At 39.3% G+C, this 15,464-nt stretch overlaps 1 protein-coding gene across 3 annotated transcripts in view; it reads right to left on the bottom strand.

Moving 5' to 3' along the window:
• PAPSS1 (3'-phosphoadenosine 5'-phosphosulfate synthase 1) overlaps positions 1–15,464 on the bottom strand; it is an 81,184-nt gene that overhangs the window by 52,134 nt on the left and 13,586 nt on the right. For all 3 annotated transcript variants that reach the window (XM_081144402.1, XM_081144401.1, XM_081144400.1), the window contains exons 3-5: positions 14,527–14,762; positions 10,949–11,087; positions 6,479–6,597 (exon numbers count right to left, since the gene is read on the bottom strand). In XM_081144402.1, the coding sequence (XP_081000528.1) occupies positions 6,479–6,597; positions 10,949–11,087; positions 14,527–14,762 (494 nt within the window). The remainder of the gene's footprint in view (positions 1–6,478; positions 6,598–10,948; positions 11,088–14,526; positions 14,763–15,464) is intronic.

The following is a 15,464-nucleotide window of genomic DNA, read 5'->3' on the forward strand; positions in this document are numbered from 1 at the left end:
CAGGGAATTTACTTTAAAACAAAAACAGATCATACGCCAGGCTAGGAGCAAGTGTTTGTATACCTAAATCCCTCATCTGATCTTCAGAGGTCCACGGTCACCCAGCATTTCGGGGTAAAGAGGGTCTAGGGGTGCTCTTAGGAGTCCCCCTGACTAGGGGGTCAGGACATAATTTACATGCTATCAATGAGGTAGGTTTAGATATTATAAATGTTTAAACATTAATTTTAAAATGTAACATGAGTACTCAAAACATTTTGCTTGCCTGACTACATGCAATCTAAGATCTAACATACGCCGTATCCGTATCTTTGTTCAGAGACAATTGTTTGTTTTCACCTGGAAACTGGAAGGCAGAAAAACAACATTTCACTGTATTTACTACCTGAAAATACAAAGTAGCTCTTGCCTTCTCTTTAATCTTCCTAAAGAACTCTGACCATGTTAATAAACATAGTGATTCCGTATTTTAAGTTTTTCCTTTAAGTATTTTGTATACTTTTTTCTTGAGCCAAATCTGCTCAACAGATTTTGAACATTAGAGCACATTCGTATTTTTATGTAAATATTAAATGCCTATTATCTAAACTACATGCATCCAAGGCATGAACACCAAACGACATTCTGGCAACACTTAAAAACTGAGCTGCGAAGTCTGGTTTTTATGTACAGTATAAAATCCACTTAGAGCACTAAACCGCCATTCCGTAAAGAGACATACCTTTAAATAATTTATAGCACTAGTAAATCTAGAGTTCCTGGTAGATTTAAAAACAGTATTTAAAATATCACTTTAGATTAAAACCAGCAGCAAGAAGCCTACTTCCTTATGGCGTAACACACCAAGTTAAAATGCAATACCAGCAGGCCATCTAGTGACCATTCAAGGGTTAGGAAAAAAATTTTTGATTCAAAATCCTCAATATTTTTCAGTGTCTTCCACATTCTTGAATAAATATATGCCACCTGAAGCACAATAAGAAATAAAGATGCTGTGGCAAAATACTGAGAAATTCAGTCTTTACATAAATGACCACATTAACCTATCCTGTTACATGGCACAGGTCAGAAGGAAAGACAACGCAGAGATGACAGAGGATATTGTGGTAACCAAAATACCCATCCTCCGAAAATACCCATCATACAGCAACCTAAAAACATACTTTTATTGATCAATGAAACCAATGCCATTTCTCAGTAAAGAAGATTAACGAAACAATTCCTGGTAGAATTCATTTCAGAAGAGTCTCTCCAAAGTAATACCAAACACCAGACAGAAAAACTTCCATTTGTTTGTTACCATGGAGACAGCACTTCTCACACACCTGCATTCTCTAGAAGTCCCAAAACATACTCCTCTCTTTGCTCTTATAAAAAACTGTATACAATGGGAAATATGTATTTGATATTTGTGCCCATTTCCTGGCATAAAGCTCTTGAAACCTCTAGAATCTCCTGAGTGGTAAGTTGTCTTTGGTACATTAATGAGATGACCCTAGGCCAGGAATTTTCTTTCTTTATTTAATTAAATTTATTGGGGTTACATTGGTTAATAACATTATACAGGTTTCAGGTATACAATTCTACGACCCATCATCTGTATATTGTATTGTGTGTTTACCACCCCACGTCAAGTCTCCTTCCATCACTGATTCAGGCCAGCAATTTTCAACCGGCGAGCTGCAAGAATTTTTAAAACATGTAACACCTGACTATTTAGACAGGGCAGTGATCTCTTTTCCCTTCGACGGTCAAATAAAAAAATGACAACAGCCATCCAGTGTGAATGAATCAAAATTATATCTTTTTTTTGTCAGACGGCAAAAAATGTATTTTTGGGTGTGCCACAGAAGTTTAGTAATTAGTTTATGAGTGCCATGAGGTGAAATAGGTTGAAAATCATTGATCCAAGCTGAGGGGCTCAGTCCAAAAAGACCAAGTCATTAGAGGGTTGGAACTTTGAGCTCCACCCCCAGACGGTTGTGGGTAGAGGGCTGGAGATTGAGTTTAATGACCAGTGACCTACAAACACTTTTCCTATTTCACACTACATAGAACAGACATTCCACACTAACCAAGGACAGGCATGGCAGTTTATTTCTTTACATAATAAACATTCTTTCCAGCCCAGACAGTATTGTCATTGATCTGCTCTGAAGTATTTTAAAAGTATTCTAAAAACATTAAGTCAATGAAATGCCCATTCTTCTCAATTTCTTAATGCCAACTACACTTAGGGAACAAATGGCAAAGGAATGTGAAAAAGAGTTAAAGAAAAGATTCACATTTCAGAAATAAACTAGAAACTGAAAGCATGTAGATATTAGGAAAGGCAGTGCAGTAGAAAGACAGGGTGTGGACTGCAGAATCTATCAGACTGCACTCCAATCCTACGCAACCCGACTGAACTACCCTGGGACAAACCACCTCCCCTCCCTGAATCAGTTTCCTTATCAGTTAAATGAGAATAATTATAACTACTTCCCAGAGTTTTAATACAAATTAAACGCAATATTGCTATTGTAGTGCCTAATACAGGGCCTTGTACATGGTAAGAATTCAACAAATGGGAGTTCCTGTTGATGGTTTCCACCTTTGCCAATGACAATTGCTTCTAGCACACAGTTACTATTCTTACACACAACAGGGGTAACGTAGAACCTCTAGTCTTCACATCCCCACTCAACGCACACACCAGAAAGCTACAATGACTGGTTATTCTTCCTTGCTTTAAAACACCTCTGCACTCCACACATTCAACCTCTTCACCTCCCAACCTGTATCTGAACTCCACTCCATGAGCCCGCATAACCCACCTTTGGAAAACGGTCACAAATGCCTTTGTGATGACAATGAAGCGGACGCATCTGCCACCCAGACCACCAGGGAGAAGTCTGTTATGGAGAGTCACCTTGCAGGAAGGGTGCAGCAGGCAGACGTACTCCTCGATCACCAACTAACCGTAAACTCTGAGCTGAACGCCAGGCGCTCACAGGTCTCCCATGTGCCCTAATGCTCATTTAAGATTCAACTTTGTTGAGAAAAACCAGTGGATACATTCCAGAACAGAAGGAGTCATTATGTGTGTGTATGTGTAGTCTTCCTTCAACAGGATTTTTAAATTCCACATCACGTTATAAAAAAAAAAATTAATGAATTTATATATTATCATTCTCATCTGAAACTACAAATAATGGTGATAAAAACTAAAAATTAAGGTCCATGAGAAAGGAATTTTTTACTGTTTAATTCACTGCCACGACCCGTGTTTACAGTAATGCCCAGTGTGTATGGCACTAAATATTTGTTAAATTGACTAACAGTATGAGCCACGTACAATACAGAAACACATGCTAATAGGAAGTGATATCTTTTCCCCAAAGGAGGGTGGTAACAGAAGAAGACAACTGCATTAAGGAGGCATTTGCATTTCTTCTTTTGTCATCACCCAGCTTTAATTTAAAAACAAATAATTTTTCAAAAGAAAAATTCTCTGTCTAAAACTAATATAACCAGAAACCCTTGCTGGTTGTAGATTTAATTACATTGCACTTAAGGTAGAATAAGAACATTCTTAAAAGTAAAAGCCAATGGTATATGAAAATGAATCCTAGGGATTTATACACCTGGAATCCTAGGTATAGAATGCCATAGGTTCATCACCAGTTACTTAGGATCTGTGAAATACTTCATAGGTTTATTGTATGAATAAAATTAAACAACAGATATATGTACCCAGCAAAGACCACTTGAGAAACTACCATAGTAATTCAAGTTAGAGGTGATTATAAGTAAGTCCTCATTTAAAGTCGTCAATAGGTTCAACGACTTTAAGCAAAAGAATGTATAAGGAAACCAATTTTATCATAGGCTAACTGATATAAATAAGAGTTAAGTTCTTGCCCTAGCCGGTGTGGCTCAGTGGTCAGAGCGTTGGCCCTCGGACTGAAGGGTCTCAGGTTCAATTCTGGTCAAGGGCACGTACCTCGGCTGCAGGCTCAGTCTCAGGCCCTGGTCCGGGCACGTTCGGGAGGCAACCGATCTACGTGCCTCTCTCACATCAATGTTTCTTTTTCTCTCTCTCCCTCCCTTCGTCTCTCTCTCTCTTCCCCCTTCCAATCTCTCTGAAAAGCAAAGGAAAAAATATCCTCAGGTGAGGATTAAAAAAAAAAGGCCACAAAACATAAACTAAGGTAAGCAATGGCGTGGAAGGAAGGGAGGGAGGAAATACCGGAATGGAATACATAGGACAACAATAAAATATGCAGCTTGGAACCAGGCTTTGGAAAAGCCTGAACACAAATCACCTTAATTCTATAAACAATGAAAAAAAAAATCAATAAATGTTTTAGAGTTTAAAAAATAAAAATTTATACACACACACACACACACATACATATATATATATATGTTAGCCTACACTTTAGAAAGATAATTGTGCAAACAATACAGGATGCAATAAATGGCATACAAAAATGGAGGTTGGGTGACCAGGTAAAGAGAACACGAGCAGTAGGAGCCTCAAATTGTACAGTGGCCATTTACTCTCAATTTTTAACCCTAAAGAAAAAAAAATCCAAAGTCTTATGCCTTATAGATATCATGAGTCTGTATTTTCATCTTACAGAATCATGGTTAAAAATCAATTTACATACAGTGTGGGATCGATTGAATCTTGGAACAGGAAAGTACTTCAGAGGAAAAACTTGTGAAATCCAAATAAATCTTTGCTTTAGTTTACAGTATTATACCCAAGGTTAATTTCTTAATCTTCAGAAATGTTCTATGGTCACGTAATACAGTTCATAAAGAGGAGCTGGGTGAAGGAGATACGGGAATTCTCTGTGCTATTTTTAGACTTACAAAGAATTTTCTCAAAATAAATTTAAAAAAATAATAATAACAAAATCATGTGCCTCCTACAAAAAAAAAAAAAAAAAAAAAAAAGCTTCTACAGAATGCAATTTTAAGTAGGGTCCAAAGAAGTGGTTAGCAATTGAAGGAAAGAAAAAAGGGAAGGAGGGAGAGACCTGTGGTACCCATCACACATTAAGTTTAATAATCTCTTATAAAATATCTGAACTATCTGGAATTATCTGTAATCCATAAAATGGCTTCAGAGACTCATGACTCCCCCCTAATTATATATGAGTATCTATGAGTATAATTTCTTAGGTTTTATTAAAAAAACTTAAGAATCACTAATTAGATATAAGAAGAAAATCTAAACTAATAGAAAATGAAATTATGTAAACTTTCTAACACAGATATGACAAATCTCAAGCTAAAAAAAGACAGATTCAACGTATAAAAAATGCAAACAAAAATACAATCAAGATGAAAAGGAACTGGAAACATAGTTTCCACAAAAATAACATGGAATTAATATGTATGCTTTTCATACAAATTTATTTTTAAAAACTATAAACAACCCCAACAGCAAAAAGCAGAATAATAGACAATGTGCTGAAAATGGAACAGATTCTACAACAGAACATCAGGTAACAAGGAAAGGCCAGCTAATCCATGAAATCATCTACCTCCCTGAGCCCATACCAGAGCCAAGGTGCTACAGCAGTGACGTGAACTGCTCCCAAAGAGCGACAAGTCCCACCAAGACAAGACACATGAACTGTTCCCTTTAGTAGAGCATGGGAGGAAAAGGAAACTGCAACGAAGGCAGAAAGGAAGAAACAGCTAAGATGTTTTTAAAACTCTGTGACAGGTTAGTTAGTGTAACTGGGAGCCCAGATAGAGGGGTTCTGCACTCACAGTCAGGCCTAGAGCAGGTGCTCAGAAGAAAGACCAGGGGCAGGTCTGGGGGCTCGAGAGCCAGCTCTCCTCAGTGGTGCACAGGCCTCAAAGTTTCCCATCTCCTTGTACCCCTGGTTCACGTAACACAAGCCTGAAGCTGACAGGGAAGGGCAGGAAAGCCTCCCAGGGCCCACTGTTCCTGGGGGAGGGGTAGAAGCAAAGATGGCCTGCCCGAGGGAGGGAGGTAGAGGAAACTCTTGGCCCAAGATCCTGAGCTGATACAAACCAGGGATCTGCTAACGCACGTAAGGACGCAGAAATCTCCCCCTCCAAGGCCTCCCAGGTTCAAAGCAGAGGTTGGCTCCCACAGTACTACCGTAGGTGCCTTAACTGAAAAAAATATAATAACGCCAAGTTGTAAACCTGAATAAACTGAGGCTGAATTCTCTCTGTTAGGTACTTGTGTGGTAAAATTACTGGTAAAATAAAAGATTACTGGCTCTCAAGCCTCCTGTGGGTTGAGCGATATTGGTGAGATATTTCACATGTTGTACATACATCATATCCCCCCAACACAGCAATGTACACACACAGGAAACTGTTAGCACTATAAAGAATTTAAAAATACAGATATTCCTCCATATTACCACCTTTTTTTTGGAGGACATGTTTATACAATAAACAGAATTAGTCTCTGGAAATTCCCTGTCTGGCCTTTCCTTACCCGTTCCTGCAGAAGTTCCACAACTTGCTGGACACAGTCATTTACATCACAGGAGTCCGTTTTCAGCACCAATTCTGGGGCTTCTGGTTTTTCATATTCTGAATCAATCCCAGTGAAACCTATAAAAGGTACCAGATAATAAAGGAAGGCGGAAATTAAAAATAAATTACACTTGTTTTCATCAGTGCAAGTCTCTGCTATGCTGAAGTTAATATTTATTTGGCCCCTCTAAGGTAAAGGGTTAAAGTATTGAAACTCCTTTCTTGGGGGAAGATTTCTAATTAAACTTTTGTTTCTTCTTTACACACATACAGTCGATTGTCGTTACGCACAGTAGTTGTGTTCAGTGAAGTTGCAGTAAACACTAAATCAGTGAACACTGAAGCACTGCTCACAGAGGAATCACGGAGTTAGGTCCCTATGGGCCTCTGTCAAAGAAACTTTTGTCAACTGATTAATATATAACTGTTTTATGTGTCGTTCTGTCTAAAGCACCTTACTTAATATATATTGTTCACTCATTAACACTGAAATGATGGCCAACAGCAATCTAACTCACACTTGCAGGAATGAAGCGTATCTAACACCCATTTCTCCGTAGGGTACATGCCAGCCCTCTTGCACTTAGGAACACTAGACCACAATTCAGCACCGGGCCTGGGGGCACTTTAAACAGCAAAACCACCAACAAAAAGCACACAAAAAATGAAAAAACCATGGCACTAAATAAGCCACAAAAAGGACACTTCTTTACAGTATGACAGGGGAAACAGAGGCCAAATGTCACCTTGCTTGATTTCAATTAGGAATTTGTGCTCTGGGTGACTAAAATTTTTGCCACTCTGTGTGTGTCCGTGAATTACCACCAAAGTGCCATAAATCCGCATGTGGGGGGTTACAAATAAATTTGAGTAAGATATCTGCAGATATGGAATTTTCAATTAATGAGGATCAACTGTACTTCCGCCACTTTTTTTCTTTTTAAGTGCCTAAACTGCCAGTGAAAAGAAAGGAATTAACACCATGTGATCAGAGCACCCCATTTTTCCACAGGAATACAGAATATAGTATCTAAGCCCTGGGAATAAAACTAAAATTGACAAGGTTTTTTCCTCTCAATGCAGAAACAGACACGTATCAGTCGGTCCATTATATTCACAAAGATTATCTACAAGCCACGCTGAAGCCCTGCAGGCCTCTTCTGCCACCAGCTTAAGTGGTCAGGCAAAACTAATCAACTACTATTAGCTTAAGCAAAACACAAATCAAGAAGATAATCCTGTTATATCACAAAATATATTCCACAATCAAATATAATCAATTTAGTTATTAACCACTATTTAGATTTTCCCATGTATCTGCCAAGAAAAGAAAGAATACATGATGTTTCCCCAGAATGGACTAGCTAAGCTGAAGATATGCAATTCCTGTCTTACATTTCTGCACCCCCCATGCATGTCATTCAAGGCCCGCCTGCCTTGCAATGCTTAGGTCATCCTTGGATTGAAGGGTAAACATGAATTTAAAATCATTACTATTGCCCTGGCTGGTGTGCTCAGTACTTAGAGCGTCAAACTGCAGGTTCAATTGCCGGTCAAGGACACGCACCTGGGTTGCAGCTTCGATCCCCAGCCCTAGTTGGGGCACGTGCGGGAGCAATCAATTGTGTCTCTCTCACATTGATGTTTCTCTCTCTCTTTATCTCTCCCCCCCATGTCCTCTCTCCCTTCCAGTCTCTCTAAAAATCAATGGAAAAAATATCCTCAAGTGAGGATTAACAACAACAACAAAAAATCATTACTATTAAGAGCTACAGTTCTTGAAAGAGTTCTAAAATATACACTACAAGTCTACAGCCCTCTTATTTCATTCTTTTTCTATTTCGTATTTCTAAGTATCACTTGAAGTACCAAATCCAGGAATACATTTCTACTTTACTAATATTTCCAGCAGTATTTAGTGGTGAGTCACAATAAAATTAGTGAGGGAAGAATAATTCTGGTTAAAACGCTAGTTCTTAAGCTCTGATTCTCAAATGTAGCTACACACTAGATTCACTGGGTCCCACTCCCATGAGATTCTAATTTCACTGGTCTAGGGACAGCCTTGGCACTGGATTTTTAAAAATTCCCCAGGTAATGCTAATTGTAAAGCAGCAAAGCTTGACAATCAATACGTTAGAAAACTTGGCTTAACATTTTAAAAGTCGAGGGATTCTCTTCCAAGCTAATGTATCCTGCAAGTGATTATAATACACATACATGTTAAGAAAAATATTTATACTTAAGTAGATAATAACTACTTAAGCAGTAATAATGAAAATAATGTAGGTATAAGAATGGCTGACAGAGCCATATATTTAGTTTAGTAAATGCCTAAAGACCTAAAAAATCCCAAGTTCTGCTGAATGTATGCACTCCCATCCATCCTTGAATGTGTACCATCAAGGCTCAGAAACAGCACTGATAGGGAACTTTTTTAGTGCCATCTGGTGAGAAATTTTAAAAAACAAACAACTCTACAATCAGGAACTCTAGCACCATAGCAAGCCTACAATAAGTGTGTGCACACACGCACACACATATACATATTTTAACCTGAGGAACATTTTATCAACGTCTACAGAGAGGAATTGAGAAGCACTCAGGAAATTAAACAAGTAACACAAAGAAAACTAAACTAATACAAACATACTCCCCAGATACAGAATGCAAACTGTAAGTGACTCAAGGTATTCTGGATGCAGTCTTACTCACCTTTACATCCCAAGCACCAAATATATTCTTTGCAAATAACAAATACAAGGCATTGATAAATGTGTGTTGAGCATCCAATTTTCACTCCCCCTTCGAATCCATCCAACAAGCATTTAATATGTGTTTGCCAGATATTACGCTTTGGGCCATACACTGTGCTAAATTGTAACAGTAGAAAAATGTTCAAGGTGTTGTCCCTACTCCCAGTAGCTTACTCCAGTCGGGCAGACAAATCTACCTCCCTCAATGATCCATCTTTGCAAAAACAATAAAACCAACTACCATTAAAATAAGTGAAAGATTTAGACTTCATCCTTTTGCTTCTCTTTGCCAAACTCTATTACAACAAACTGAAGTGAAAGCCAGCCATCAACAGGGACGGGGTGACATAGCAGTTAAAGGGTGAAACTGGTGGCCCTCCCCTTGTCATAAATTATTCAGGTTGGGCAGCCTATTCTGAGCCAAGCAAGTGCCAGCTTAACACATGAAACTGAGTCTCCATGGGGGCCCGGCTGGATATCAGTCTTGCCCAAGGACCTAGACTTCCCACAGCAGGTGGAATTTGACTCAACTGCTAAAGCCTTCTCATGTCCAAAATACAGAGAAGCCCAGAATAACAAGCATTTTCCTTTCTTTTCAGAGCTCCTGGAACTCCTGCAATAGTCCCAGACTATCTCACTCCGTCCTGGGAAGGTAAACGAAAGTTACCTGCATGAACCACTGATTCCTAAACAAGGCTGACTAAGTAATATATCTTTGATTTTTTTTTTTTTAACGCTGGCATGTCCTCTGTTTCTATTAATAATAGAATAGGACTAATGTCAAAGGATGTCTAGAAAATAAATAATATGATAGGTATCAAAGACCACAGCAGACGGGTTCTAAATGTCTCCTTCTATGTCCAAATGCTCATCACAGTTGAAACTCTTGGAGCAGACCATAAAACTTAAAAAGCAAAGTGTGTATATTTTCATGGAATCAGTGATATGTTAATTCAATCTAATTCAATAATTGCGGACAGAATGAATAACTGATCATTCCAAACACTATGCTATAAATAAGAACAAGACATTGTTCTTGCTCTCAAGATGCTTATAACAGCCCAGCCGGCGTGGCTCAGCAGTTAAGCATCGACCTATGATCCAGGAGATTGTGGTTCAATTCCTGGTCAGGGCACATGCCCGGGTTTTGGGCTCGATCCCCAGTGGAGGGTGTGCAGGAGGCAGCCGATCAATGACTCTCTCATCATTGGTGTTTCTATCTCTTTCTCCCTCTCCCTTACTCTCCCTGAAATCAATAAAGATATTTTTTAAAATGCTTATAATTAAGGCATTTTTCCACTAGCTCTGAAGTTTCCTACATTATCAATGGAACAAAGAACTAAAGTGGAAGCAGCTAGCCATTGATATTCCATCTAATGCTAGGCACCTAATTATATCAAGTAGGTTTCCACCAGCCCCCAAAGTCCCAACCCTCTAAAATTCTGTCTTCTGATTAGAATTCCAATCTGATCAGTGACAGTCACTGTGAAGACAGTGCCAGGTACCGCTGCTAGGCCTGAGAGCTACAACAGTGTACCAAGGCCCACTTTCTCTTCTCAAGAAGCTCCAAGACATTCGAATACTCCCCATCTCTTAGAAAAAAGATTGTCAGTCTCAGATATGTTAAGATAGAGTATCTAAGCAAAGAGAAACTGGGGGAAGACGTTACTCACCTTTAATTTCTCCAGCCCGTGCTTTTTTATAGAGCCCTTTGACATCCCTCTGCTCACAAACATGCAGGGGAGCGTCAACAAATACTTCAAAGAAAGGTAAACTTGCACCTTCATGAATCTGCCTTGCGTTGTTGCGATCCTTGGAAAAAAAACAGGTGCAGAACAATTAAAAGTGCTTATGGAATCAAAGGTGCAATGTGAGTACCAAGGATGAGTAAAAAAACATATAAGATGAAATTTAATTTATATTTTTAAAATTCAAACCAAAAAAAAATCAAACAAATTATTCGATTAACACCCTCATTCTTCGTAACAATTTAAAAAGGCATACAATTCTTACAATCAGAGATATTGGGGGAATTCCAGGAGGGAAACCAATGGATGCCCCATAGAAACTTCCACTTAAATTTTATGAGGAACCTAAGTCAGAGCCCAGCTCAAATGCAGGGGCCATCAGGCCTCTCCCTAACGTTCAACCTCAGCCAGAGCAGGCATGGAAGTAACACCTCACTCTACACGAGGTCCCTTCAGAGCTCTAAGGCTAGTTTTGTCCTTGTAAATGAAAGTGTTCCCAAGTCTCCATCAGGGGCTCTCCTCTCATTCTATACACTCTTCTGTATACTCAAGTTTATCTAGGTTTCAACTAATGAAGTGAATGATTCCTAAATCTGTATCTCCATTCTACTTTCCTGAGCTCCAGAATCAACGTTCCAATGACTCAGTGATCATCTCTACTTAACACACCATTAGCACTTCAAATCTAACCCACCTAAAATGAAATACTCAACCTCTCCCTTTGTATCCAGTATTTTCTAGCTCGATCACACTATCTTTATTCAGGAAGCACCATCCTCCACCCCCTAGAAGCAATAATCAATCAGGTACCAAGTCCTGCTGCTGCTACTGGCTCAACAGCCCTTCAATATGTCCCCATCTTTTCCATTCCCATTGCCACTGCTCAAATTCACTGCAAAAGCCTCCTACCCAGTGTTCTACCCCCAGGCCATTCTCATTCCGGGCTTCAAGGGTGACCTTCCCAAGGTGCAAACTCAATGAAAACATTCCCCACCACAATCTCAAACTGTTAAACTACCTGTGGGGCGAAATCCTGCACAGTCCAGAGTTCGTCACTGCCCTCTGTAAAGCACTCTAGCTTCATCTCCCCTCACATTCACCCTGCGTAGCAGTTTTACCAAACTACCTGGATAGGGTCCCCCCAAAGACCAAATGCTCTCACATTTTCATGCTTTTGCAAATACTGTACTGTCTCCTCTCTTTGAAATAGCCTTCTCCCTCCAGTCTAACTGGTATATTCTGATTCATCCTTCATGACTCATTTCCAGTACCTCCCTTGTGAATCTTCCACACACCTTTTATGTAATACGCATTTACCTAATCACCTGCCTAAAGTTATTACGACTATTTACATCTGTATGTTCCTACCAGACTACCTACCATACCAACTCCTTAAGAATAGGAATGACAGGGTTTATTTTAGAATGCAGATGCTCAAGTTCAGCGGTGACATGGAAAAATGCAAATATCCTATATTATATGATTCAATCCAAATGGTATCATAGATTCTGATAAGCCCTAAGCACAGTCCAAACCTAATTCTTAGTGCTTTGAGAGATTGGATCAACAAAAGGTTTGCTCCACACTATGGAAACAAGGGGGCTAAAAAGCAGATCAGGATGTACTTTCAGATATGCAGTTCTCCAAATCAGGTGTTACTGACTTTCTCCTTTCCCAACAGTTGCAAAGATTTCCAGAAGATGCAAGACTATAGCTGTTACTTTGTAACTATGAAACTGGCTTATATCCAAGGATTCAGGAGCTCTAAACACCTCTCATTCTGTTTATACACTTCATTACCAATATACTTTAAACTGATATAGTGACACAGATTCCAACATTTCAGGAAGAAAAGTAGCTACTCCTCACAGAACATTTTAGGACTGCTGCCATGGTTCCATTAATGAACCTACAGGATTAATACTCAACCTGATACTTATTTATAAATCTTACAGTTCATATTGTTTTGTTTTGTTTTTAAGGTCTAAGTCGCCACCCAAATTTGTTTATGACAGTACTAGAAGTGTGCTATTATGTATTACACATACTGAATAGTTATTACAAACCAGGCCATTGTGCTGAGAGCTTTGAATGCAATCTTCAGAGCAACCCTAGGAGTCAGGCATTATCTGAGCTTAGGAAGGTTAAGTGAACTGGCCACAGTCATAACAGTAACAGGCAGAGCTGACATTTCAGCCCACTGTGTCTGACTCCAAAGCCCCTGCCGTTAATCACTAAACTAACTTGCCTGTTCTTTGATATCTGGGCTTCCTAAGTAGCTTTGGTATCATTTAACAAATACAATCTACTGTGTTCCAGGAGTGGGGGTTGGCATTAAGATTACAAAGATAAATAAAATGTAGTTCCAGTCCCCAAGGAGCAGCAAAGGACAGCAAGAGCATGGGTTTCAGGGACACTGTCTGGGTGCAAATCCTTGCTCTACCAGGTACAGTGTGTGCCCTTGGTAATTTACACCTGTTTCCTCATTTCTACCTTCCTCATTGGGTGACGAGACTAAATGAGTTAATTCATATAAAAGCACTTTGAAACAGTTACCAGGACAAAGTAATTGTTCAATAAATGTTAGCTGCTATCACTAATATTTTTGCTATTACTACCACTGCTGCTGCCATTACCATCACCGACCAAGGAACTGGGATCTACAACAAACCAATGTGTTAAGGTACAATACCAAGGCCACCAAAGACAGGTATCCAACGAAGCCTGAGGTTCTGAGAAAGGAAAGGTACTCAGGAGGAGATACCGGAGTCTCAAAGCATGAACAGGACTGAATGATGCTGACAAGAGAGGGACAGCAGGGAGGAGTCGAGTGCCTTTCAGATGGGGGAAGCAAACATCTGGCAGTGCGAAACATGATTTTTTTCAGAGAAACACAAAAGAGTGAATCAATGCTGCTATGGTCTCTGAAATAAGAGGAGTGTGATGAGAGAGGAGACTCAAGAATTTTGAGCAAAGAAGTTAACATGGTAGGACACATGTTAAGAAACAAGATTTTGCCCGGCTGGGCGTGGCTCAGCGGTTGAGTGTCGACCTGGGATCCAGGCGATCGGGGTTCGATTCCCGGTCAGGGCACATGCCTGGTTGTGGGCTTGATCAATGACTCTCTCATCATTGATGTTTCTGTCTCTCTCTCTCCCTCTCCTTTCCTCTCTCTGAAATCAATAAAGATATATTTAAAAAAAAAAAAAGAAAGAAAGAAACAAGGTTTTCCCTGGTGTCTGACACCTTATTTTCTACAGACACACTGACTTGAAAAGTCAACTTAAAATAATGTGGCCATTGGCTTAAGGTCAATGACTTTGGTTACACTTTGGGGGGAGGGGGTTTATAGCAGGTTTTATCAAAAATGAGTTTACTCAAAAAGCCGCAGCATAAAAATGTTATAGGTTAATTATTTTAATTTGGACTTAGCCTCAAAGCACATGTTAATGTTTAGACTATTTGCCATGTTCCCAATATATGTAATTAGCAAAGTCGCATACCTGAGTATAAGGCGATATGAAGCTGGTGATGCACACTAAGCCGGCATCTGCAAACAGCTTAGCGACCTCGGCAATGCGTCGAACATTCTCTTCTCTGTCTTCAGGACTAAAGCCAAGGTTTTTATTGAGACCCTGACGAATGTTGTCACCATCCAAAGTATAGCATGGAATACCATGGCAAACCAAGTACTCCTCCAAAGCCATGCTCACTGTGGTCTTCCCTGCTCCAGATAAGCCTGAAATTATACAGTCCACAGAGATTCCATACATCAAGTTAGAAGGACAGCTACTTAGTAATAAAGAATTTTAACACAGGCTTAATTACATTCATTACTCACAGCAGTCTCTCAGTAACAATCTTACAGATATTTCTCTATAAGATTTACCTCTAAGCTAGAAAAATAGCTATAGTTTAAATGTAAGAAGCATTTATGTTTTTAATAACTCCTACCTATGCCCAAAGGCATCGTAGAAATCACTGATGAACTTCAGAGAGCTTAACCAATTTTAATATTAGACGAGGTTGGGTAGCCTTTCACTTTGGGTCCTTGTTACCACTATTTCTAAAGCTGCATGTCAATTTTAAAACAAAGTTATATGCCCAAATTACTTCTGACAAGAGAAAAAAAGACAAAAGCAAGTGAAATATTATTAAGTTACCTCTATATCCCAGGATCATTACCTCCGATAGATAAAAGTATCTGGAAATCCAATTTATAACATAATTAACCTTGAAAGAACATCCTTGTTTCAACTCACTTTCCTTCTACCAATGATGCGGATCCACTAACCAACAAGAAGGCAAGGAGAAGGCAAGAGCACTTTCAGGCACTAATACTTGCCACCCTGGTGAACGTGTGACTATAGCATTCGTAACTAAGGTAGCTATGAGGAAAGAGGCAGAATACTGAAGTCTAATGTGCCAATGCTCTTAAAAG

Source organism: Miniopterus schreibersii, assembly GCF_964146895.1.
Source record: "Miniopterus schreibersii genome assembly, chromosome: 1".
NCBI classification, from domain to species: Eukaryota; Metazoa; Chordata; class Mammalia; order Chiroptera; family Miniopteridae; genus Miniopterus; species Miniopterus schreibersii.